We start from the raw sequence: 27990 nt of genomic DNA on the forward strand, positions 1-27990 counted from the left end.
ATCGGCTTTGAGTTAGAACTCAAAGTCTGCCTCGGTCATGTCGATGGCCCAGGCAAACTTGTCCCTCTGGCTCTTGTTGTAGATTTTATCCAGAGGCACCTCCACGTTCTTACACCTGGAGGAGCACAAAGGGGAAGCAGGTTATTAGGTATACGCTGCCAAAAAAAGAAAGAAAAATAAGTAATTTAATCTTGTATCAACTCTTAAAATTGTACTTTTCTTAAAACAAGCACAAATACCTGCCCATGAGGTGAGATCATTTTACTTGTTTCCAATGCAAGTCAATCAATTGACGACACCTTGTTAACAAGAGTGATTTGTCTTAATTCAAGATATTCTCACTATCAAGAGAATTCTTGAAACGGTTGAAACTGCATTGAAAAAAGTGGAATTATCTCACCCAATTGACAGATTTTTGCACTAGTTTGAGAAAGATTCAGTAAAAGGGTTAGGGTTAGAATGTTATATAATAAACATCTCTACTCAGGTGCAGGCACAGTAGATGGAATATGTGTTTGTTTTCTCACCAAGCCACACTGATACATCCAGGCAGCGAGTATGTATGTATGTGTGTGTTCTCTCCAAGCCATGCTGATGTATGCATTCAAGAAGTTAAGTTTGGAGAGTTTTGGGGTGTGTGCGTCCACTCACCAGGCCACACTGATGCGTGGGTCCAGGTAGTTGAGTTTGGAGGTGCCCAGGGCGATCTGCTTGTTCTCTTCTCTGTCGGTTGCCTGGACCTCCATCTTCAGCAGCTGCTCCTCACAGCGCTTCACTGCTGCCTTCTTGCGCTCCACCAACCTGGGAGAAAACATACACACAGGCAAGGGGAATGGAGCTGAACCAGTGTGTTTGCCTCACTCCTCTGGGACAAATACGGCAGAAACGGGGACACAACGTCAAAATAGCTTGACCTGAAGTGTGGCTGTTTGTTATGCTGTCAGGCACAGCATGGGGCTCGTGGGTTTGGGGCTGGGAGACTCGTCCCAAGAGGAAATGCAGCCGTTGCTTACATGAATGACACATGCATCGCATCAAGGTTAGAAATGAGTGGGGGCTCAGGGCAAAAATGCCCTTCAAAGGTCATAAAATGCCCATGAAATTAAGAATGAGGGCAAAAAAAGCCTTTGATAATTCAGAGTTTTTCACATTTCACCCTGTTCACATTTTATTTGTTGTCAAATATTCACATGTGAATGCGATTACTGTCCTCCATGGGCCACTGTAGATGATTTGTGGGAGCCTAGGAGCGGGGGGATTCTTTCTAGTGTGTTCTGGGCAAGAGAAGCGGTTTTCAATCAGAAAACTACAGAGTATGCAGCCTGAATCAGTAGAAAATGTTGACACCACGCAGCTAGCCGACCTCACACCAAACCACTGCGTCAACAAAACAATAAAACAACCAACATTGTAAAAAACAGAGGGGAAAATAACCATCACTGCAGTGAGCTACCAAATTCGCCTGCCCCCTTCTTTCTTAGAACGTTAACTTGACTGGTTGAAAATGAAAATGAAAAATTGCTCTGAGATCAAACCACAAATATATTTAGCATTTTGGATGTTATTGTTGTAGTGGAAACACAGACATTGTATTTAGTTAGAGCAATTAAAATCTTTTAATGGTTTTAATGGTAATACCCTGTATCCCATGGGGAGTGGAAGCTTGACGCACAGTTGAAGAGATGGCTCACCCACTGGGAGTGTTGAGTGTGTATTCCATGAGCCCCTCAGTGTTCAAGTAGCAATATTTGACCTGAAAGTCATCGTTCATGCTGTGGTACTTATTTCTGTAGCTTGGAGGTACTTAAATCTGTAGGCTGCTGTTACTAGTGATATTTGTGTCTGTAGCTTGCGGTTTGGTCTTTACTGTAGAGGTGCTTATGTTTTTATTTGTGTCTGTACCTTGCAGTTTGTTCTGCAGTGTAGTGGTACTTACGTCTGCAGCTTGGGGTCTGGGCTGCCTTTGGCCTTGGCCTCCTTCTTGGCCTGTTTCAGTTCAGTCTTGGCCAGGGCCAGCTGCTCCTTCCTAGCATCAATCTGGATGGAGCACATAAGGACACAGGCATGTACTTATGTATGGATTGTTGTTAACTCACAATATCCTGGAATGTGCTAGAAATGTTAGAAAAATTCACGGTCTCTGTCCTTGCCTTCTTCCAGAAAACAATTAAGGAGACAAAAAGGTAGCTGCAAAAAGCACTGTCCCTGCTAATGTATTGCAAGAAAGATTTTAATAGCATGAATGACTGTGTCCAAGGAATGAAGAGAAAGACCAGATTCCTCATTGAAAAAGCTCCCTCTTACCTTGGCCTGCAGGTTAGCCATGGACTGGTCAAATGTCTTTGGCGGCGCCCGCTGGTGGTTACACAGAATTGCAACCGCCCTGTTGGCTCTGTTGTAGGAAAGCAGCTTCTCTGCCTGGTTGTCAGACTCTGTGGGGGGGTGACAGGAGAGTCATTTTTATTTAAACAGGAAAATCCCACTGAGAACAAAGATCTCGGAGTCTGATGCACAGAAAGTAAAAAGATGATTAAAAAAAAAAAGACATGAAATTTGCTGCCCTTCCTCTTTTAAAATCGTCTGGCCATCATCTGCGCAACACATCTCATGACACACACACACACAACAAACGTGCGCGCACACACACACATAATTACAGGTTGCTGGTATAACCCCATGCTGGCAACAGATTGGCTCTCAGTGGCAATCCAGAGATGAGAAGAGAGAGTGACACCTCTATCTGCGAGGGAGAAACCGTGGCAGAGGCAGCCAATGGGACACTGATAGGAGTGAGGCAGAGAACCGCGGTACTAGACACAGTTACAGTCTAGTGTTGTCATGGCTGGAAAAGCTGATTGAAATCGGGGTAACTTGAATCAAGCAAGCTATAGATGAAAAAAAGTCAAAATATGAGAGGAAAGCGTGACAACTTTATCGCGGGACACCAATGATAAGAGCCAGACGGATAAAAGCCTACAGTATTACAGCTGCTGGTGCATGTCAAACGGCAGAGCAACACGAAAGCCTCAAAAAAGCCAAAATATGGTATATAGGCAACATGGAAAAAGCATTATGTGTGTACGGTTTGTGTACGAGCATAGTGTTCTGTTTGTGTGACCTACTGTTTGTGAGCTCTTTCAGCTGCTGCTGTAGGGTGATGGAGGCGTTGAACGTCCTGAAGACCTTAGCTGACAGACCTGGCATCAGGGAACCCAGATGCTTGTTCAGCATGCCTGTCTGCATTGGGGGAGAGAAGGAGGGAGGAAAGAAAGATAAAGAAAGAAAGCACCTAAAATAGAGCAACTACCGTTTGTCTGCACAGAGCCATTGTCAGGCCAAATAAATAAACACCACCACTGGGTGGCACTGTCGCATCATGTCATTGTAGCATTTAAACCCCAAGCCACCTGTAATATACCGTAACAAATAAAACACCTAAAATAAGATCTCTGCCTTCATTATCATCATCATCCATTAGAGCTGGGAGATTAAAAAAGATCATGGTATTATTTCCCCTCTGACAGTTCTTTAGGTATTAGGTGTTAGTACAAGTTAAGAGCTGTCACAGGCAGTAGTTAGATAGCCATTAGCTCCTGTGTAACGGGTGCAGCTTCTAAAGAACAGCTACGAGATGAACCAGGGTTAATAATGTAAGGGGATAGGGTGGTGGGAAAGGAAAACAAACACATCTGCTCAGTGCGCACGTATCAATACGAGGTGCAAACACATGGACTTGGGACACAGACACACGTGCGTGTATAAATGCAGATGAATGCACACATGGATAGAAAAAAGCAATCCACATGAGCTTGCCGGTAGCCTTACAGCTCCGGCAAATCAAGTAATAATGCTGATAATTATGATGAAAATTACAATAATGATGCGGTTGGTTTAATCAGAGCAGGGTCAGGACACGCCTGTCCAGGGCCACAGACTGGTGTGTGTGTGTGTGTGTGTGTGTGTGCCCTCTCACTGCAGGAGCCCATTAAAAGTAAGGTGAGGGAGAGCGTCATGTACGCATACGTGTGCATGCATGTGTTTGAGTGCATGCAGGTACACACACACACACACACACTCACTGTCTCTGGCGTGTCTGCCTTGCTAATGAGCTAGCCTGCTCTGCCCCTGCAACGCTAATGAAGGTGTCTGCAAGTCTGAGGGGCAAATGTGATAGCTCTTACCCCTCCTCATCTCCCTTGGTGTGTGTGCGTGTGTATGTGTGTGTATATGGCTGCGTGTGTGTGTATGCCATCAGTGTCATCTCCCACAGCATTATTACAACATGTCATTACTGCAGCTCTAATTTCGTATCTATAGTAAAGGATGCAATGTACTGGATTCCCTCATTAATATACTGCTAGCCAATTTGTGCTGATGGCAACTGATGTCAGTGAAAAATGTTGACTGTTGCCATTATAAACTGTAGCTACGGTGATCTGCTTCATGCTTTCAATGGGTCCAATTTGCGAGTTCTCTGCATCAATTCCCTGTAAAAACATCCCTTCCACTATACAAGAGTGGAGGGACAATAATCAAATCTGCCAAAAGAAAGCTCCTAGGACTATAGAATATAGTGCAGGTGTTGGTTTAATTTATTTGATTTAAAAGATATAGTTAGAGAAATCCCACACAGGTTATCTTTAACTTGAAATTGCAGATTGTGTGTGCGTGTTTTGTTTAGTTCTGACTCACGAGAGAAGCCAACATTGCACTACCCAGATGAACCTGACAAACACCTGCATTTGTGTGTTGACATCAGATCAGACCCTCACACATGAACCTCTGTATGATACCCACACACACACACACACACACACACACACGTGTGTGTGCCTGCATGCAGTCAGACCAGGAATCCAATAGCTCTACTGTTACTTTCAGTCTAGCCCATCGTTCAGTTAGTCTGTCTGACATGCATATACACCCCACAGCAAATCATGTGGCTGCAATATAATATGTAAAGCATACAGACATGGTGCAGTGGTTTAGACCTAAGCGACTTTGACCGCGGTGTGATTGTTGGTGCCAGAAGTGGTGCTTCCAGCATCTCAGAAACAGCTGCCCTCCTGGGATTTTCACACACTACAGTAGAGTTTACAGAGAATGGTGGGATAAACAAAAAACTAGGGATGCACCGATCCGACTTTTTCAGTCCAGATACCGATACCGATAACTGGGCTTTGGGTATCGGCCGATACCGAGTACCGATCCGATACCAGTGTTTAATTAATAAACTGTAGGCTATGCCTCACTGTGTGGAAGAGACTGGGATCATTCTTTTATGTGTAAAGCAACATCAGGCTTGACTTTAACATTGCTTTCCTAACTTTGTAAAACAAAATGTAACAAATAAATACGTAGATATAAATGTACTCAACTGTTATTTATTATTAAAATAATAAATAATCGTGCTCCAGCAACTTGGTAAAACATCTTCAAAATTAACAGGAATTACAATTCAAGTGTAAACCTTTTAAATGCAGCAACAAATTAGTCAGGAATTAAAATCCCAGTATAAAACAATACAACTGCATCAAATGAGAACAAAATGTAAACATTAAATCACAATTAAGTCACAAACTAGTGCAAACAAACTTGATAAATTAAATCACAATTCACACAAGTAGTATAAACAAGTAACTTGGTAAAAACAAAACATTCAAAATATGCAGAATAAGCCTAAATTACTGAAATAACTCTGGCTTAACTGGTAATCTTGCTTTATGAAACAGCCCTCAGAAAAAAATCAAGGTATGTTAGTCTGACTATGTGTCGGCCGAATGGAGCAGCAGTACCTGACGAACACGGAAAACACTTGAAATCGTGTTGTGGCAGGAAACAACGTTGACCTACACCCGAGTCCCCGTAAACCTTGGATTTATGAATGGAGTCTGGCTGGACGCGCCGATTGTATAATTGGTGGAAAACTACTTTACCTCGCAGGTTAAATGGCAGCCTGCTCGGCCGCGCGGTGACCCGGCAGAGTTTAAACATATAACCGAGACAAAGTATTCATGCAGGTGTGTTTTTAACTACCGAGCATCAGCACCGACCCCCGGTCAGCTCACCCCGACCCCGGCTCTGTTATGAGGGTTGGGCTCCAGGTTAGCTTGTTAGCCTGGATGCTAGCTGCGGGAAGCTCGCGCCCCACGAGCGAGAATTCAGTGCGCGAGACGCTGCGCGTGGCAGGCGGGATCCTCCGGAGCTGCTGGACCGGAGGAGCCACCGGACGGACCGAAGGCAAATGGCCGGGTCTACCGGCCTACCGGCGCGCTGCTGACGCATGACGTAGTATGCGCACGTAGACATAAACATAGAATTGAATTGAATAGATCGGCCCCATTGTCACCGATACCCGATCCAGCTATTTGAGTCAGTATCGGACCGATATCCGATATCAGTATCGGATCGGTGCATCCCTACAAAAAACATCCAGTAAGCGCCAGGTCTGTGGCCGAAAAACACCTTGATAATGAGAGAGGTCACACATGCTCCAATAACAGCTCTTCACAACAGTGGTGTGCAGAAGGGCATGTCAGAACACACAAGTTGTTGGCTCTTGTGGTAAATGGGCTATAGCAACAGATGACCAGTGCTAGATAGGTGCACCTAATAAAGTGATCAGTGAGTGTATGCGCGTGCACATACACTCATGTGAGCAATATTAGGAATAACAAGAGTCTCCAGGTAGGCCGGTTTAGCTCCACGTCAGGGAGGCTGTTAGTGGAACACAGCTGGGCAGACTGCCACTTAGCAGCCTCTTTCACTCACTCCCTTCTTCCTCACCGCTTCCTTTACCCTTAACCTCTTCACTCCCCCTTCTCCGCTTCCACCCCTCATCAACCTCTCCCACCTCCTCCTTTCTGCAAGACCTGCTGTGGCTGGCAGCACTTAACATTCTCCTCCACTGTTCCACCCTCATCTTCCATCCTTCTCCCCATTTCCACGTCTCCCTCCTCCACTTATGGCCCTTACCTTCTCCCTCCATTAGCCCCCCCGGTCTCCTGCCTTCATCCAGCGTCCAACTTCTCCATCTAACCTCCCCTCAACCTGAAGCAGCTGTCACTTGCCTTCCGCCCCCGTCCTCTCCTCCACATCCCCCTCCCTTCTCTTTCTCAGTGGCCTGGCCTTTCCAGGTGTCAATCAGGCCTGCCCACAGCAGCCATTACCATTCCACCTCCAACACACCCTGACATTTCCTGACGCACTGGAGGGCAGAGAGCAGAGGCACTGCACTCCCTCCTTCAAAATCGCCGCGTCTCTCCATCTCACCCTCTCGGTCCTGTCCTGCCTTGCACCTTCCCTTTCCCCACCCATCAATCTTTCCATCCTCGCTTTCTCGCTTGCTCTCACACCTCTCTCTTCTTAGCTACATCTCTCATTCTCCCTCTCTTTTATTAACCCCCCTCCTCCTATCTGGCCATTCAGCCGTGCCATACATTCCCATCTACAACCCTGTCTGTGTTGAGCAGATCACAGGCACGGCATTTCTCACCAATCTGAGCACTTAACCCCGGGTCAGTAGGCTGTGTGCTAGCAGAGCCCAGGCTACTGACTCGTATATGTTGCCGAGTTCTCCCAAAACAAAAGCCATTTTAAATTTGTTTCCTCAAGCAAGGATAATCTGTTAGTCTGGGTCTAGTTCCAAACAGACAAATAATGCTTTTGATCTTGTTTTATAAAGACTGAGTGCACCCTGGCAAGCCCCACTTAGCCCCGCAGAGGAAAAAAACACCCTAAGTGTACTGCTGCTGCATTCTTCCTGGCCTTGCTGCCTGCAGCTAGAGGAAGAGGTTGAGAGGACACTAGATTTTTATGTGCAGTAATCCATCCACCCAGCACGCTTGCTCTCAATTTTCTCTCTCCCAGTTTCATTTTTATCTGCCCGAGTCCATCCCCTCTCTCCTTTGAAATTCCTGTCTCCTTTCAGTGGCCCTGCTCCCTATATTCTCCCCACTGCCATTTCCTCACTTTACCCCTTTCATCTTGCCACACCAATAGCTCATCCTCATTCAATCTCTTTCCTTACTCCTTACAACATCGTCAGTCTCAGTCAAGCTCGGTCTTTTTCTTTACGAGTCTGCAAATATCACAAAGATCAGGGGGGTTTCTTGCTCTTCTAGCACAACCCTCAAACACTTCAGGAACCCCATGTTTCATACATCACAACTTTACACCTAACAAATGAATCACTTGTTAGCAGGATTCACCGCATAAGACATCTTTTGCCTGAAAAAAATGTGACAAACTGGTTGTCAGTTTTTTCAGAAAAAAGCTACTGCAAAAGCAAGAATTTGTGGTGGCTTTAATCACAGAAAACCTGTAAAATACTGAAGGAAAGAAATGTCAAAGCAGTCAGTGAGACACTCACGTTAAGGCGGTCAAACAGCTCGTCCCCAGGTTGCTTGTTCTCCAGGAACAGTTTAAGATTCTTGAAAACCTGGGAAGAGGTGAAGAGACAAATGTTATCAAAGGATTTCTAGCTTCGTGAAGATTTTACTCATCCACTAGCTTGTGGCCAGTGCTTCTCAGCCCAGCCTAGTGTCAAATATTTTACTCACTAGCCAGCATTTGAAGTGGGTCTTGTGGATTTTTATGTTGATGGCAGCCAAATAACCCCAAATAAACTTAAATAAATCCTTAAGTTACACCATTCCTGGTTCAAGCTCTGCCGCAGTTCATGTTTGAGTGCTGAAGATGAGAAATATTGAGCGGATAAGGAAATCATTATTCACTTGTTGGTTCTGTAAAAACCTTGGAGGACAGCAAACCAGCCATTCATTCACCAGTCATTAATTGCCAAGCTTACTGGCCATTTGGGCATGGGACATCTTTTACATCCTAATGAGGGCTTGCTCCCTCAAAAAGTTGATACTTTATTAATATGTTGGGGAGCATTTTTTTTAAACAGTGTGCAGATTTTATTCAGCTTTAATGCAGGCAGCCAGACCCAGGCTTGGTCAGGCAGATGCTATCGTGTCATGAACCCCAATGTGTGGTTAGTAGCCTGCAGGGTTTCTGTTAGAAAAAATTGGTGCGGGTCCACGTGTCCTGGAAGATCAATGTAAAATAAAACACAATAAAAACTATTTGCAAACAAACAAAAAATTACATGTAGGCCTAGGCCTATCTGGCTCATAACATTTTAATTACGGCGTGCTGCTGCCGACTTGAAATCAAATCATTTCCGTTCGCTATAGGCCTTTTCTCAGATAAAATAAAATAGAATAAAAACTCTTTGAAAATAAACAAAAAAATAACCATAACCTATTGCTGGCTCATATAATTTTACTTCTTACGCTTTTTCGCAGCAGTGAAACGTGCAGCTGCCGATTTAAAATCAAAGGTGTCAAGTGTCTCTCCACAACTTGCAATGCGTATATGCCTTGTGACCTTGTCCTCCCCAAGGCGACTTCGCTGAGCTGTTTTGATTCGGTTCTGCAGAGAGAACCCTCTCTCTGCTGGCACACTGGAGACGGGGATCAAGCAGGCTACCTTGGCCAGTTTGGCCCACTCGGGATAGATTTCGCTGAAATCCCTGATGAGGACTTCGCAGGCCGTTGAGAAATTCAAGCCTCCTTAACCGCGGAGCGCTGTCATTACAGCGATGGCATCTCGTTGCGCGCTTGTGGCATCGATGAGAGGGGCTGTGGCTGGTGCCGACTCGTCCTCGCTGGTCATTTCTTGGCCAAAATGACCAATAATGGTTCGGATGGCTGGTTCAGCATATTCCTGAAGCGCTGAGGGGACGGAGTGATAATGAATCAGTGATATTAATTCAAATTGTGCTTAGAGGGAATTATTTTCACCGGACATTATGACCGAAGAGATTTAAATATGTCGGACTTCAACAGATTTTCCCGGTAAAAAAACGGTAATTACCGGATAACGGAAACACAGGTAGCCTGACTGTTGCCAAGTTGGGGACTGCGGGCGCAAAACATCGAAGGTGAAAGTGCAGTCGATAAATTGATAAGTAGCGGCAGTAGCATGCTACGGGCTAGCTAGCAAGACAGATCTAAAATGCCACCTATACACAGCACACCTTAGACGTGGCAATGTGCTGTGTGTGTGCATGTTTGTGTGTTCATGTGGCAATGGAATCCATTGTATTGTGGAGTAACATACATGCTGTGTCTAGACCCTGACTTCATCACTTCTCCATCTCAGTGTTGCCAGAGGAGAAAAATCAGCACAATTATATCTGACATTTCCAGCAACTCCTTGGGTTCCACTGTCGCTCCCTTCTCCAAATAAACTGGCTAAACTATGCGAGACACCAATTAATAGCAACAGATGTCTTGCTTTAAATACACACACAGACAGATATGTGTGGCAATTTCGCCTCAGCAAATTAATAATTAAAAATAAAAGTAAAGAGCAAGTGCTTTTGGAATGAAAATGTAAATCGGTATCTGTCTGAAAGTCTCAGAGAGGCTAAGACACCAAAGTGAGCTTGCCTAATTGGTTTAGTGATGTGTTAGTGTGTGTTGAAAATAAAAATAATAATAAAAAAATAGAAAAAACAAACCTCTGCAGTATGTGTGTACCCATCACAAGATGCTTATGCATCAGCAGATGTCCTCACACTCTAGGACCATTTGATGAAGTCATTCAACAACGCAAATGGTGTTAAAGTCGAGATGAAATGAAAAATGCCTTTTTAACCCTTTTAGATCACATCCCCGGTCATATTGTGCACCTATTTAACAATATATGCCAAAAAATCAATTTCTTTGTATTCTTATATCAAAATTCAATCATGTTTTCTTCCTTTAAAACAAAATATGCCGTGTGCTTACGTAAGCATGCCCATAACCAATTTCAACCAATAATATCATGACATCCACCCATCAATCAATCTTCAACTTTTAGCGCACAGAGCTAAGATTCATTAGTTAGCTAGCAACAGCATGGTACTTCGGTGTGTCTTCAGGTGTTATGACACACCCACTTTTCAACGTTCAAATCAAATTCCTCCCAACGTTATGTCCCGCCTGTCTTTCCTGTTTCACTCGGAAATACGTCAAGATACGGAAGTTAGATACTCTCGAAATGCCGTTCTCGACTTTAAAAAACGGTGTCTAAATGACATACAGCTGTCATCCAATATGCTGTTGTTCTGACCAGCCATTGGCTAAGTATTCCTGGACGGGTAAGACACAGTGGAGCAAGACAGTTTCCATAATTAACCCCCTATGGCCACTCAGTCTCTATCAAGGAATAATTCAGTCAATGCATGACTTTTTTTTTTAAGTGAAGTATGCATATGGGGCATCTTGGTGGCACAGCAGAAATGCCATAATCAATACTAAAAACCTACAGATATGTTAGAATATATAACAACTGAAGGATGAAGGATTTCTACACTGAACCTCTGAGTGGGAAGCAAAGGTGAGAGTGTAAATAAATGGACAATCACGTGATAACCTGCCAGTGAGCAGACATCTTGTAATGCGGTCCATCTCACTCTCCAGAGGTTAGAAATGGAAATTCCTCCCTTCCGTTCCGGTTACATTTTATTCCAAATGACATTTAGCAGCGATCCCCCCAATTTACCAGGGAATTGAGGAAGCTAAAATATGCAAAGGCCTAATTAATTTTAGCTAATGTGTTGCTTTTGAATACACTCATTTGAATAATTACACCTTCTGCCAAGAAACAAAACACTTTGGCTGTCAGGTGCTAACATTTCTCTTTCCATCTCTGAAATGGAAGCTAGCATGGGCTGACACCAGAGGAGGAGATGGACATGTCTAGACTCATACATGCATGTTTGCGTGCACACACGCACAAACAAACATACACACACAAACACACATGCTGTTTGACAGAATGGAGAGAACTGAAAAAAGATACAAAAAAATTGTCATTTTCCTGTATTGCGGCATTGACTGACATGCTCAATATAGTGAGTGGTGGCATTTATCAATTATGCCATCAATTGACAGCAGTTGTTGTAATGCTTTAATTACTTTGTTCTTTTATAATACCCATGTTGACAGCACAAGTCTCTGTCATGTTGACTTAACTGTAAATTGTGGGAACACCTGGCATTATAAATTCCTGCCAAAAAAAAGCGTATTGTAGAAAAAGTAGGAAAACATATGTTTGTTAACTGTGTTACATGGGGTATGATTGTGTTTTATTACTCCTGGCTGCAAAAAGAATTTCCTTGTTGGGACAATAAAGGTACTTAACTGAACTGAACAACTGTGAAGCAACACCAACTGAACATTCTACTTCAACTGCCTTATACTGACTACAATTATATGCAGAATTCTGATGCTTGCCTTTATTTTGATGAGAATAATTTGACTAAACTGTTAACATATGTATAGTGGGAAAAGAATGTTGTTGCAAACTCCTATTCCGCAACATCATTCATTTTCCCTCTTTTAACTGCAGTGATATTTACATGGTTGCTCACATGAAACTTTCCTTTCCTTCCTAATTTCCCGAGAGGCAAGACGGCTGGATGTAAACAAATAAAGTAGCCATGAACCTCAATGACAAGTTAAATTTATGCTCTGGAAGACCTGCAACTGTGAAAAATCTGATTGACAGGCTTACTGCTATCACTGTCTTTACATGTCAAAACAACCCTTGAATGATGACTAACATCACAGCAGCCCAGATCTTAAATCGTAATGTAAATACTTGTGAACATGATCTTAACTAAACAAACAATAATGGCATACAACCTATTTCTATAAACAACATACATAACCTCTGTCTTAATCATAGCACTGTCAACACTTTATGATCTTTTTATTGGTGTGCATGCCACCATAATGAACAACTTGATGAACTTTTAGGGTAGCCAACCTACTTTTACATGCATGGATGCGTGGAGAAACCAGGCTATTGGCCATACTCAGGCTAAGGTCTCATTTGGGTTAAGCTGTTTACATGCACCTTTGATACTTTGTACTCCCTGTTGCCATGAATAAAGCAGTTAACAGAATACTCCTGTCTACCTGTGGTGTCTCGCCCAGATGGAACAGTGTGGCAGCAAAAATGTATGAAAAAGGTGCAGCCACCAGCTACCCCCTTCCTCTTTGACTGAGGTTACTTCTAATACTGGGGAAAGAAACAATGACCCCTATAGTAATACTAAGCACTGCTTGCTGCCATGTTTTTTGTCAAACTGTACCCCTGATGCTGTGCCGGTCTGAGTTTGTGCAGGTCGCATAAACCAAAAATAAAAGCAGTAAGACATTTACATGCCACAGTAACCCATTTAATATCAGAGTAAGCCAGGCATCTTAACCAGGTGTCTCATACATGGAATAGGAGCTTATTTGGGTTATTCTAACAGAGCTATGACAGTTACCTGTATCGACCCAAAACCAGGTTACTTGAGTTAAGCGGGTTATGGACAGAGCAGCGGGAATCAACAGTTCTAACAGAAAGACAAACCTTGGGAATCCAATCTACAACAGTGCCCCGCGGACATTTCTCCTTACTCTCTCCCCTTAGGGCTCTGTTGATATGTATGCAAGTGACCTTCTCCTCAGGGTTTTTTTGCCAAAGACCCAGAGGGCAAAAACTAGATGATTAGAGTGAAATACATTGGTTTTTATATCACGATAAACAGCCCCTAAATTGGTGTCCTTTGTTAATGTCCTCTCCTATTGAGTGGTGATAGGAATCGCCTTGTATTTATTCTGTGAGGCATCAAATTTGTATTTTTGGACTTAAATTTTCAGGTCCGAGCAAGCATGCAAAATAAAAGTGTGCTCTACCTTCCTGATGACAGGGACCTTGTTGTAGTAGCGAATGGAGTCTTTACCCAGGAAGTCGAACTCCACCACACACTCACTGCCCTCCAGTTGCTTGTGGAGGGTGATGTGCTCGACACGCAGCGAGCAGCAGCCCACTGTGTCTGCCGTCTCCCCCTCCTCCTTCTCATTACCCGCTCTCAGCGCCAGCTTTTTTTTGGGGGGGGTCAGAAGATGCAGAGATAAGCACACAACAAATGTGCACGCACGCATGCACGCACGCACGCACGCACGCACGCACACAAACGGCATGCAAAACACACCCAGCAGATTCACCAGCACACCCTCCCATTCACACAGTGAATATGTGTCAGCCATATAACTACTAAATATATACACATCAAGCAAAAATACAGAGCTGCACAGTAAACAAAACAAAGCCATATCAGAATTAAAATCATCTTTGGCATTGGCCAACATAATGCTAGCACACATAATGTGCTAGAAATTGTTGCACTAGTGTACTAAACTTTTAGCATCAGCGAAACCAATCACTGACCCAATCTATCATTTTCACTCAATACAGACAGAGAGAATTAGTTTCTAGTCATTGGAGGAAAATGACAGAGATATAATCAATTTTTTTCTCCCTTTGAGAGATCTTCGCTCCTGCTATGTGAGAAAAAGAAAGGCAGTCAAAACACACTGTTTTGACTTCCGATATACTGCATGTGGCTCTTGGTATCGGATTTTAGTATTGGGGAAATTCTCTGATACCAATTTATTTTACCAATTTTGATACCAATATCACTCATTTTATTCTAGTATTGGTTTGTAAAACCTGTACAGTGAAACCTGTACATGTGAAACCTGTACTGTAACCCGCTGCCCCCTCAGAACCAGACCTTGTCTATAAAGTAGAGGGCCACAGCTCTCTGGCGTACGCCCATCTGCTTGGACTTCAGGTCCTGCTGGTACTGGTTGCGGATGCCTTCCACACAGGACTTGAGTTTCCGAGCGACCTCATACTTCTCCCAGTCCTTCTCTCCCTGCATTCAGAGGATGGACGGAAGGAGGGAGGGAAGGAGGGAGAGGGGTAGAGACAAAGAGCGAGCGCAAGAGAGTGGAAAGAAGGAGAAAGTGGGAGAATTAAAGAGAAACAGTGAGAAAGAGTGGTAGAGATAGGCACAGAGCGGGAGAGTGAATGTGAAAAAGAGAGGATTAAAGTGAAAATGGGTTCCTGACATGAATGTTGTTTCAATATGGTAATCATTGTAACACAAATGCAGGCCGTTATCTTACACAAATTAACAAGAATATAGACAAGCAGATGCCTACACAACTATAATAACCATTGACTTGAAGACATTCTGTTTGTCTGGCCTTTGCTGGTGGCTAAATATTGCAACCCAGACATTACCAAACCCACCACCAACACACACACACACACACACACACACACACACACACACACACACACACTGTCATGGAGACTAAAAGTAGAATAACTTAACCTTTACAAATAAAAGAGAAAGGAGGGAGGGGAAGAAATAGAAAAAGTGAATGAATGAAGGAGAGAGAAAGAGATAGAGATATGAGAGAAGGGGAGACAATAACAAGATTTCATACATACAAACAGACACAATCTTTTTAACACACGTACACACAAGTGTTATCATTTACTCTCAAAACTACTGTTAGAACAAAACCATTATGAGCAGAAGAAAAGTTCCATTGGAATAAAACCATTATTATGATAATTTAATGTGAAACCCCCACAGTTTAAACAAAATGTCTTCAACCTCATTTGTTATTAGCTTTATTGACCATAACTACAATGCATGCAGAGTGCTGGCAGCCATACAACACAGGTCGACCATCAAACCATAATTCTTGCCTAAAACCAACAGTTTCATGAAGCCATTTCTGTGCTACCTAACTGGAAGGAATGAGCTGCTTTCAAGAAGCCACCATCTGATTTTATCAGCAAAAAAAAGTAACAAAAGTGCTCCACCAAAAAATACACTCTTCTGTTGTTCTGTATTACTTTGTCTTTTCCAGTGAGAAATGCCTATAAATATACCATGGGGAAAAAATATGCTCTCATTCACCCCAACAACACACTTGATGAGGCACTGGATTTGTTGACTAGTGGAAAATCTGATCACTTTATGTCAATGTCATCCCAAAGTGAATGTCGTACAAGGTCTGAGGTTGTGTCAATGATTTGGGCAGAGGAATTATAATACTGATTTTCCATTATCTAACTGTTGCTCTGATGGAAGATAAGAAATAACACTAAACACTGGGGATAGGTGACAGTCCTAACACCCACATAACATGCAATTATGCACACGCACTCTCACTAAAGGGTGACACTTAATTTCAAAATGTTGCTCCATTCAAACAGTGTCTTAAATTGGGCGGACAAAATAAGGCTCAAAAACAACAATTACACAATAGGCATCAGTGGGTGAAATACAGGTGTCAATAGCAAGTGCTAATCAGCTACAACAGTGCTGAGGTGATGTTAACTCTGACTGGTGTATTGTTAAAAAAAAAAAAAAGGAATACTCGCACACCATCCAGATTAGCTCAAAAAAGGAAGAAATGCCAAGATACAAAGAAAAGTGGCTTTTAATACATGGTGCCAAATATAAAAAGTGCATAGTAACAAGAAGTGAATGACAGATGTGTTTTTCGACATTACATCATTGTCAGTGTCAAATAGGAAAATGGATTGATATATAGATATTCGGGGTGTCACGATTCTCCAAATCCACGATTCGATTTGACTTTCGATTTTAAGGTCACGATTCAATTCGATTTTCGATTTAAACTTTTTTTTTTCAGCACTGGCGGCTATGCCATTGTTAGACTGTCAAGTCTTGATTTGTAAAGATCAACAGATCATTGGTTTTATGCCCTGATAACTGTCATTTACATTTTCAAATTCTTCTTTAAAAAGATGGTATCAAGTGTGATATAACGGCCATATTTTATTTTTTTTGGAATGTACCACACTTTTTTCCATTTAAAAAAACACAACTTTCCCTTTAATTTGGTACCAAATACATGGCAAGGCGATTCAGGGCGTCCTTACTTCAGTGTCAACATTCACAGTATGACAACAAAACAGATCCTTCCTATCTTGGCTAACGATAAGCTTTCAAAATACATACAAAACCTCCAGCGCTTCAGCCCACACAGTAATAAGATCAGACAATAATAGTCGGCAAACAAATATGGAAAAAGTCACCAAACTTATATGGATAAAAGTCGCTGCAACCCGGCCAGTCCTCCTACCGACTCTTCGGCGCATTGCCTCCCGGAAAACAGCGTCCGTCTCCGGCGGTGAGAGCAGGTAGGTCCCGCTGTTTAGTGAAGGTGATCTTGTGTCTTGTTTTATCGAGCAAGAACAAGCGATTTTGATCAAAAGACTTCAACTCACAATGTCTTCGTAACTTTCCACTACATACGGCGGGTCAGGTTCTGTCTCAGCTTCCAGAAGGTTTTAAAAGCATGACACTTAGCCGGCGAAGCCATTTTTAGATCTAACGTTACCGGTGGAGGACGACTAAACCCAGGGAAAATCAAACGTCTCAGTGTCACCAGATATACAGTATTTTCCGATTCCAGTTCATCGATGACAACTTGAAGTATAAAACAAAGCTGATAACTTGATTTTGAGTTTTTGGTACATTTTAAACGATTTAAAAATGACAGGCGCTCTTGGGCGCTATAGTGAACTATAGAACGGGCGCTCTCTAGCTGCTACGCTGTGTCATCATTGAAATGTTGTTTTTTTCTTCAGATGCGTGCAAGTAGGCAGGGGTAGAGAGAAAAAAAATAGTGGGAGAATCACGAACCTGCTCGTGATTTCGAAGGTCGAACTCGAACGCTCATTTCGATCGATTTTCGATTTAGAATCGAAATCGTGACACCCCTAATATATATATATATATATATATATATATATATATATTTATATAGATATCAAATATATACATACATACATACACATATATATACACAAAGGACTGGAGACATGATGACTTAACAGTTTACAGGTGTGCCAAAGTGCACCCAAGGGTGCGCTGGGGATGTCAAGGCCAAGCCTATAGCCCATGTAGAGGGTGGTAATGGGTTAAATACAAGAGCCTGTGCAGTACAATATGGATCATACAATAGAGCTACTGTCAACCGGTGACTATTACAGTTGTAGTTTCAAAGCAGACTAATTCAAAACGATCACAATTCAATGAGACTTTGATGAAACGTCTTGGCTTGCCAATATAACAAACCCGGTTCCATTCCTAAAGAAAGAAGCTCCATTGTTTGTGTTACCACCTATAGCCCATTTAGCACTAGAATTAAGGAATGAAGAAATCATTGGCATGGATAAACACTGATGATAGCTGTGGCAATCTATTCAATAACTGCCCCCTCTTTTTTCTTTTCAGGGCTAGGAATCTCAAGGTCTCAGACACACTGGACCGGTCTACCCCGCCCCCCCCCCCCCTTGCATTAGCGGCCCTTTGAGCTTCTTCCCATGCCGACACTGTAACTCATGCAAAGACATCAGGAAGGTAAATACAACAAAGAAAGAATATCATATTAAACGGTGCATTACATGTCACTCGACAAATGTCATTTACCTCCTGTCATGCCTCTATGATTTGCAATATATTGGCGAAACGAGCCGCCGGCTGCGCTACTGAATCAATGAACATAGGAGCGCCACAAGGAGAGGTGATGATAACTGCTCGGTCGCTAGACATTTTAATCAGGGCAAACACCCTATTGAAGGTCTGTCTTTCTGTGGCATAGACCTAACCACACCACTGCAGGCACACAGATCAAGAAACACAACTTCTGCAAGTCCAGAGCAAATGGATATTCCATTTAGAAATCCTCACACCTTATGGGCTTAACAAAGAAAATAATTTGAATTTTTCTTACATGTCTGGCATGTATAAGCATCCCTGTATGGCCCAAGACGTTTCATCTTAGGCTCACTGAAATGTAATTGTTTTGAATTAGTCTCCTTTGAAACTACAACTGTAATAGTCACCGGTTGACAGTAATTCTATATGATCTAGGGCTGAAACGATTCCTCGAGAAACTCGAGTAACTCGATTACTAAAAATCATCGATGCAAATTCTTTGCATCGAAGCTTCGTTTAATCCATATAACTATATACACGCTCAGTGTTTCGCACGGATGATTATTACTGTTGCACAACGCGCTGGAGAAAGAGAGAGAAAATAGCGAGGGGCGAAGAGAAGAGACAGGCCAGAGAAAACGACAGAAAGAGTCCAAAGTTTCGGATCCAGTGTTGCCAACTTGGCGACTTTGTCGCTAGACTTAGCGACTTTTCAGACCCCCCTGGCGACTTTATTTCTCAAAAGCGACTAGCGACAAATCTGCCGACTTTTTCTGACCATGGGAAGCAATGTTAATGTGTTGAATCCCAAAGCATTTGGCAATAAATTGGTTCGGCTGATGCCGGTTTTCTCTACTTGCTTGTCTAATCCAGAGAGGTCTGATGGTCACAGCGCTTCCCACACACAGCGTAGCTCCCTCCCTCCGCTGAGAGCAGGGACTGTAGGATAGGGTCCACTTGTAATTGCTACCGGCGTACGCCGAAACTGGCCGGGTGGGCGGAGTCAGCACTTAATATTAAAACGGGATGAGATGAAGGCTAGTAAAGAAGGCACGTTAATTATGGCTATATGTAATGGCTAGTTAAGAACGTAAATCAATATGGTGGCTAGTTATGATGTCCCTAAGTTAGCTAAGTTTTGCTCAAGAAAATAACCACAGAAAATAAAATGCTGCAGTCAATTTGTGAAAGCCTGAGCTTCATTCATGTTATTATTATGATAGTCACACACATACACATACACACACACACACACCCCACACACACACACCTACTCCCCTCACAGTGATGCATAAAATACCCCAGAAAGCAAAATATCAGGTGGTGTAAGTAGCAATTGGAGCCTAAAATGCACCAGTCCAATACAGCAGGTATATTCAGTTTAGTTTGATTGCAGTGAGTAGGGTCAGCAGGTGTAGGGCAACCCTTCAACATAGTAAATAAATGTACATTAGCCAGTCTTATGAACTTGTATGATATTTAGGCCTAGTAATAAATATCAATAATAATTATTATTTCACCTCGTTTTCAGTAAATCACAGTGTCGTATGGACAGCTTCGTGCGGACAGCTTTTCTCTTTTGTATATTTACTATTGCTCTTTAATAAAGCAAAAGTATTTCTTATCCGATTACTCGATTAATCGATGGAATAATCGGTAGAATACTCGATTACTAAAATAATCGATAGCTGCAGCCCTAATATGATCCATACAATACTTCTACACAGGCTCTTGTATTTAATCCATTACCTGGGCTATAAGCTTGGCCCTGACATCCCCAGTGCACCTGTAAATCGGTATGTCATCACGTCTCCAGTCCCATTTGTCACTGACAATGATGTAACATCAAAACACATCAGCATTTGTCACTACACACTTTTTATTTTTGGTATCATGTATTAAAAGCTACTTTCTTTGTATCTGATCTGGATGGTGTGTGAGTATTCCTTTATTTTTTCATATACCTACACACCGTAGAAAGACATTGAATCACTTAACTACTTAATAAGGCACAGTTTCTTTCTGCCTATTGGTACTACAAAATAAAACATTGTCTGTTTGAATGGAAATACAGCAAGAGGCCACTGAGAGGCTTTGGACTGAACTAGGAATTACTTTAAGGCTTGTAAACCCTCTGAAGTCCCCCAGACAGTGAAGCACTAACATGCAGCTGAAGGACGACTGGTTAACAATACCAGGAGTCTTTAATTGTCACCGGCTGACAGCGAGAAGAGCACTCAGCAGAATACAGAACTTCTCTGAAAGACAAGCCAAACAGAGGCAGAATGCACACAGTCTCTAAAGAGGGTTCAGGATAGTACACACTGCTCTGTTGTGGATTAGTATTTGATGAAAACAAAACCAATCTCTAATCTGGTTGCCTTAATGCTAAGGCCTTCAGCAGACAGCATGTAAACTCAGGCCTCACACCTAACAGTGTTAAAGTTAAATATTAATGGATAGCAATGGGTAAGTGACAAAAAATACCATATCAAATAGATTTTAAAGAAACTTTGGTACAAAAATATTTCAATAGGCTTACCCAGTGTGAATTTGTTAGCTGTCACCTGCTGACATTAAATACCACCTGATGCATGTTTTGTTTTGACAGTCCAGCTTTTTTTTGTGCCAACTCTCTTTTCATCACAAATAGAGTAAACTTTTTGATATGATTTATTTGTTTTCAGTCAAATTCATTTGGTATGTATTAGCAGTATGATGTTTACTGGAAGGAAAAACAAAATGTTACCAAGGGACATCAACACTGACTACTACAGCCAATGTTGGTGGCTGGTGGCTCAGAAACTCTTATAAGGATATGAACACCAAAAACTAGATATTGTGTACCACAGTGAAGTTGCCTAAATGTAAGAACCCTTACGTTCTGAGTTCACATTGAGCATGATGTGTTCACAGCGTTTACATTTGCGTAATAACGTGACTTACATCTACAGTAACATAAAACCAGCTCTAAGAGATGGAGTTTTTTTTCTATTATTTATTTATTTAAGACCTAGCAGATTTGGGGAGGATACAGCAGACTGGTGGGTTACTGTGAGTTTTGAATGCTCTAATTTTTGTATTCATAAGGATTGGGTAGACTGATGGGTTACCTTGAGTTTGGAGTTGGCATTGAGCATGATGTATTTAATGGCACCTTGGATGTTCTCAGTCCAGCTGGCCAGCCACGTCACAGTGTTGTCATGCCGAACCTCCTTCCAGTGGTGACCAGCCGGAGGCACCGGGACACAGGATTCTCTGTTGGTGTCAATGTGTGTGTGTGTGTGTGTGTGTGTGTGTAGTGGCAGCATGTGAGCAGTGTGTGAGAAGTGACAGCATGTGAGTGCAAGCTACTGCATTCCACAGAGGATCAATCCTCCTAAACATAAATGTATGACAATCCAGACGTGTGACAGGGTTTAGATTTTCATGGTTTTAAATCCACAATGATTGCCTGTGTTCACGTGAGGAAATAGGGTGTTAAACTATGTGTGTTAAACTATGTGTCAAGGCTGGCAACTGGCTGTACTCTAAAAGACTTTCTCTTAAAAATATGACAAGAGTTGACTTCAGTTACACCATATTTTTTATTGATGTTCACATCAGGCTGATGTGTTCCAATGTAAGTTATTGAGTCTGCCTGATGTGGTAGTCAATAAACAAGACTAGGTCAAAACCTAGTATATGGCTGGACCGTGTATGGGTGTGCCACGTGCCACGGCCGACCAATGGTGTAACTTCATCACTCAGTCAGTCAGTGACAGACATTCGCGTTTATAGGGCTGGCCCCGCTGTTGCGGTCCAGCCAAAAATGCGGTACAAGGTATCTGAAAAGTCTAGAATCATAGGGATAAATAAAATGATATATATTTTCTTGTTTGCAGGTCGAGACTGAACCATGTCATTATATGGATTTTGCTTTAAGTTTATTCTGCGAAAATCCAAACCCAGCACCATCTGCAGCAGTGCATTACTGATGCCTGGACAGCTGTCAATCTGGATATGCTTTGTCAGTACATTTGTACATTCTGTGAAGGAGTGAGTGATTTCCTATGATTCCAGACATTTGGACACCACGTACACTGAGGCCTTATTTTCTGGAAGTCAGTTAAGTAATTCTTGGTAGAGCACATAGCCAGAAGGTCACACCAAGAGGTGCACCTACAGGGTTTGCACAGAGTCAAAGTTTGACAGCCCCCACCCGACCCCGGTGTGAGTCTCACTTGCTGCAATTGATGATGACATCCTCTGGTTGGATCCTTTTTTTCAGCATGCCCTGTTTGGGATGCTCACCCCTACCTCGGAACAGCCCCGGAGGCTCAATCTTAAAGTTGCCGATACGCTCCTTGTGGTGGTCCAGAAGGCAGAAGCCATACTCATCCACTATCTTCTGGTTAGCCTCTTTCAGAGCCTACAGCACAGGGGGAAATAATCGATTACAGCAAATAAGCAGTTTAGGAAGAAAGGTTGGGTAAAGTACCCAGAACTGAGATGAACTACAATGACTTTCTTTCAATACAAACAGAATAGAACAGGATACACATGCATAGAACAGGAACAAGAGCCTGAACCTCACCAGTTTCTCTTCTTTGCTCATGTTTTTCCTGGTCTCCACCTTGGCCTTATGCATGGTGTGGAGCTCTCCAAAGTCACATTTGTCCAGAACCTGAATCAGCAACCGCTCCTCGTGGGTCATTTCCTAGACAGGCACAAACAGAGGATTAGGCTAAAGTGTTATCTTGTCTTGAATCTGGAATGCCTTTTGAGGTTAAACCAGCATCAAATCTGGGATCTCTCTTGATATCACGCTGACGCCCAATCTGGAGTGCCCATTTGCCTCTAATTGTCCTTGGATGCATTGTATCAATGTACATAATGATGTACAACTTTTTGTACCACACCTATCAATAGCTCAGAAACGTCCAAACGAGAGAAACACAAACAAAACTGGACGTGATCAAAACAGATCAATCAATGACCTTTCGTTTAATTACTTATCTATGGGGAGGGCAGAAAAAGAAAAAAAAAGTGGTGTGGGTGTGAAGGGACACGGTATGGGTCATTTGCTCCTCAGCAGGCCACTGCCTAGCAAGCTAGCCAACGGGCTTGACACAGCAGACCGCTGAAGGCCACAGCAGCAGAGCAACTGAGTCTCCACTGTAATTGTCGACTTTCTGAAGTTATTGCAGAACGGGTCACCCCATCAAAGAGGTCACCAACGGGGCAGCAATACAGAGCAGCTCAGTGGAGCCTTTATGATTCATCTCAGAAGCTTCTGGCACTAAAATGTCATGACAACTTGAGTGGCTTTTAATGTGGCCTCCTGCTGTCGGGCGAGAAAGCCATCGCTGCAGGAACTAGAGGCCAACATTTAGGGAACTATATGCCCATGAAGAGCAAAAATCTCTCCCTTTTCTTTTCTGGTTTCTTTTTTGAGGTTAACTAGAACAGCAGGACATAATAAGACATTTATCAGTGGTTTTAGTGAGATGGAAATCGTAATCATATCCTCAACCCCTCCGTGCTACAGCCACAGGCGTAGTAAGTGAAAACGTTATTTACTTCCGTCAGTGCTCAGAAGGTTATCTTTCCACACATCTCATCTTCAGTCGTTCAGTTCTCAACAGTTTGTCTAATTTTCTTGAAAAGACCCTACTTTCAAGTAACTTACAACAGACTGACCATATTGTAATGATATGACTATAATTAATAAAGACTTAGGCTATATCAGCTTTAAAAGGGGTAAACTATTTCACAACCAAAAGGGTAGGTAACCCTGCACTATATCCTTGGCAATGACAAATCAATGGCTAGGGGAATGACATCTATCAAGCCTCTCATAATAGAAGTACTGATCTAATTCAGTTTTGTCACTCAGGTCAGAATGAATGAGATGCAAAAGGGAGCTCTAGATCATCTCTTGACAGCGCGCGAACACACACACACCCCTCTCTCCAGAGACAGTCTGACAGTATGGACACACAGTCACTCTGCGTGTCTAAGCATGACTGACATCTGATGGTGGGCGGGCACTGAGGGCAGTGGAGCGAGGAGAGGTTTTTCCGGCTATAATAAAACAGTTTAATTGGATTTGTTCATATGCAGGGGAGCTAGTTGTATGGATTAGCATATCAATGCCTTCACACAAATCGTATTTTCAAGTGCATTGAGCACTAAGCAGCGCAAAATTAATTCTGCATGATATGCCTTTGGGGTTGGCAGGGTGTATTCTATGTACACAGGACACCCTGACAGACACCAGCACACATGCAACATTCACACACCACACAAAGCTAGAATCCAGAGAACCAATACTCTGATGTCTTCAAGAGACATTTCAGGAGCTCCTCCACTGACGTTATGAGAAGCTGACATTGTTGACACGTTATGTTTTAGCTTTTACACCAACGTGAGCTTTATTCCATTGTAGTAGTAACAGTTTTGAGTCAGAAAATGTACTCTTATACTCCACAAATTAATCATGGCTTCTGTCACAGTGTCTACAAAGATGATCTCTCATTAAATATCAACGGAGCAGCAAGTGTTGCTTGATGACATTACAGAATAGTATTGGCTTGTTTATACTAGTTCACATTCACAAATCTGACAAAACTGTCAGTTTGGAATAACATTTTTTGGAATAATGCACCTTTTTGGGGTGGATTTTCATATTAATTCATTTGGTGATTTCGCTTTTTTTCCTTTCTTCTTCTTTGCCTACTTTTCACACAGGGAACCAATCTGAGGTTCATCTCAAATAGTTCCTCTAGACACACTTCAATAACACTGATTTTGCCTTTGGGGTTTGGGGATTGCTCCACTTCAAATCTTGCCTCGTCTCAAATCTAGCAGGCGAGGAAGACGGTTAACAAGGTGTCTCAGAAAGATTTTACAATTTTACCTCTCGCCTTTCTTCCTCAACCTGAACTTCTGAATTTCTTTCAATATTGCTATCACTATCTGTTTCACTATCTGTGAGGTGAATTTAAGAAACTGGTCTGGGGACTGCACCTCACCCATAAAATTTCAGGTGAACTTCCAAGTAAAATCTCAATTCCATCAGGCTACAGCCAATGGGAGGTCCCCCCCCCCCCCCCAAAAAAAAAACATAAAAAACTGACAAGACCTTTGATACCCTCTGGCCTTACCTTCCTCCAGTCTTTGAAGAAGTTCTCACGGAACACTTCCTTGGTGGTGTATTCATGGTCCAGCATCTGGGCAAAGAAGAGAGCTACCTCCTCAGCTGCCAGGCTCAGCTTCACCACCTTACCTGGACACACACACACACACACTTCACTTTGACTTTGATTACCTTTTTAAAAATGTGTTTGCTTTAGGTGCATGACTGGTTTGTGTCCTTGCTGTCAGTTAAAGTTAAATGGATTGAGGCACTTTTATTCATCAGCAGTAGTAGAAATAATGAGCAGTGAATGCAGCCAAAGTGACCACCCCCCATGATTAGACTCTAGAGCACACACACACACACACACACACACAACTTGGGAGCTCAGGGTATGATCAAAATCAAACATGCTGTAACACCCACCGCAGGTCCCACAGGGTCCTGTCAGGCTAATCCATGAATTTAGAGAGGTAGGAAGGGAGACAAGGACACAGATCTACATTCAACACCATTACTGTGAGTCAGCTACAAACAACTGTAACACACGCACATACACACATACACACAGAGGGATTAACACAATCAAAGTAACTCCCTATAGGAAAGTGCCATGGCTAGACTGCTGGAAGAAAGCCAAAACAATCACAGTCGTCAATCACAATGTTTGATCAAATACACCTTAGGCATCCTAAGGATGTGATTGTGTGTGTGTTAATGTGTGTATGTGAGAGAGTATGTGCCTGAGCCTGGCTCCAGGCTGGTCAATCCAGGCTAGAGGCTAAACCTGAGGAGGGGATGAGGGATGAAGGGCACAGGTAAGACTGATGAGACAGAACGTCAATTTTACCGATCCCATTTAATTTCTTTGATTTAAAAGGCATACCCCTTTACCCCATCCCAGTTTCTTCACCTCCTTTATTCACTCCTTTCATTTCTGTCTGCCCTTCCCCCTATAGAGCAATATTCACTGAATTTGGATAATACAGTAGGCACCATGCGCAAGTCATCACAGAAATACTTATTTGAAGTTCGACATGAAAATAAAAAAAAAGACGATGAAAATGATAATAATAATGATGACTACTTTACTGGCCAAGATAATACATTTCATCAGAGAGGTTAGAGCTCAGGGTTGCCTAAATATTTTGGGGTTCTGTGCCTTGCTCAAGGGCATGTCGCCAGTGATGGTGGGCACCACAGATCGGCAGGTTCACAGCTGGAACACACCGTCCTGTGGATGCCAGGGATGAACCAACTGAAGCAACTTTCTGTCAAAGCTGATGCCTCATACACAGGCCCTGATTCGGAGTTCAGGTAATTCAGAATTCTTAATATAAGCCCTCCCTTGATGGTTTAAGTAAAGTGATAGTTATCCCAAGACACCTGTCATTCTAAAAGACTTTCAGAGAGGTTTTAACATTACCACAGGGGCCCGGAGATTGAACTGTCAACAGATGTGAGTAATAATGACACGCGCATCTGCACATTTATTCTCAAAGCTAAATCAAACTGTCACTGCACTTTCTATAGTTGGCAAGTTGTAAGCACAATCATGTCACAAGTTATTGAAATGGTGCACTGATTGACAAAAAGAAAAATCACAGGATCCTGAAAGACCACCGGAAAAGTTATTTTGCAGTGCCTGAATTTTTTTTCACTTTGAACGGTCTAAACAGTACCTGTGAGGTGTCCGGACGATTTCAAATACATTACTGTAATTACTGCAATTATCAAAATGAAAATCAAATTGCCACAGCAGAAAAATTTGAGTGGAAAGTGTAAAAAAGTAATTTAGGGTTCAAAACCATGAGTAATCACCCTTTCTAACACATTCCACTTTCATGCTGAACTGACCATTATAGTAGAAGTGAACGTCGTCTGGTAGAGACTGGTACTCAGGAGGGAAGTAGGGTCCTTTGTGTTCCAGAAACTTCCATTTTACCCCATCTTCATACTTCTCTTCCTCCCACCTGAAAGAGAAAGGCAGAATGAAGATGCATTTGAGAAACTGAAATTGCTCATCTCCAGTTTTCCCATGCAGTTTGTGTGCGTGTGTGTGTGTGTGTGTGTGGGTCAGGTCAAAGCGAGATGAAAAGAACAGCCTTTCCGAACCATCGCCAGCGATTCTGCTCCTCCTCCTCCTTCTTTTTGATCTTCATCTGTCTTGCCTCCTCAATCTCCTCCTTTGTCCTCTTAGGTTTTTTTGAAACTGGATGCTCTCCTTCCTGCTCTTTCTTCACCGTCTGTGTCAAGAGGAGAAAAACACGGGTAAAATGTGAATTCAAACACTCCCACACTGAAACGTATCTCCAGCAAACATCATACGGCAGAAGTATTATTGATGGAGACAGATTGCCTCGGGAAGACAGACATTTACCTTTTCTTTTTCCTCCTTTACTTTCTTTTTTTTCTTCAACCTGCAGGCATTCAGAGGGCAGAGGGAACACACACAGCTTATACATGATATGGAAAAACA

General features: G+C 42.6%; 1 protein-coding gene across 1 annotated transcript; it reads right to left on the reverse strand.

Annotated features, from left to right (window-relative positions):
• Nucleotides 1-12: 12 nt before the first annotated feature.
• On the reverse strand, nucleotides 13-27688 carry LOC139909653 (DNA topoisomerase 1). Its single transcript, XM_071896845.2, has 14 exons — nucleotides 27627-27688; nucleotides 27369-27484; nucleotides 25540-25661; nucleotides 22968-23090; nucleotides 22615-22802; nucleotides 21505-21649; nucleotides 14630-14773; nucleotides 13749-13934; nucleotides 8372-8440; nucleotides 3123-3237; nucleotides 2305-2432; nucleotides 1937-2037; nucleotides 652-801; nucleotides 13-115 (listed from the first exon to the last, which is right to left on the reverse strand). Exons 1-14 carry the CDS (start codon nucleotides 27671-27673, stop codon nucleotides 13-15), a joined length of 1737 nt encoding a protein of 578 aa, XP_071752946.1. The 5' UTR covers nucleotides 27674-27688.
• Nucleotides 27689-27990: the final 302 nt, after the last annotated feature.

The sequence above is a fragment of the Centroberyx gerrardi genome, chromosome 4, assembly GCF_048128805.1.
Source record: "Centroberyx gerrardi isolate f3 chromosome 4, fCenGer3.hap1.cur.20231027, whole genome shotgun sequence".
Classification (NCBI taxonomy): Eukaryota; Metazoa; Chordata; class Actinopteri; order Beryciformes; family Berycidae; genus Centroberyx; species Centroberyx gerrardi.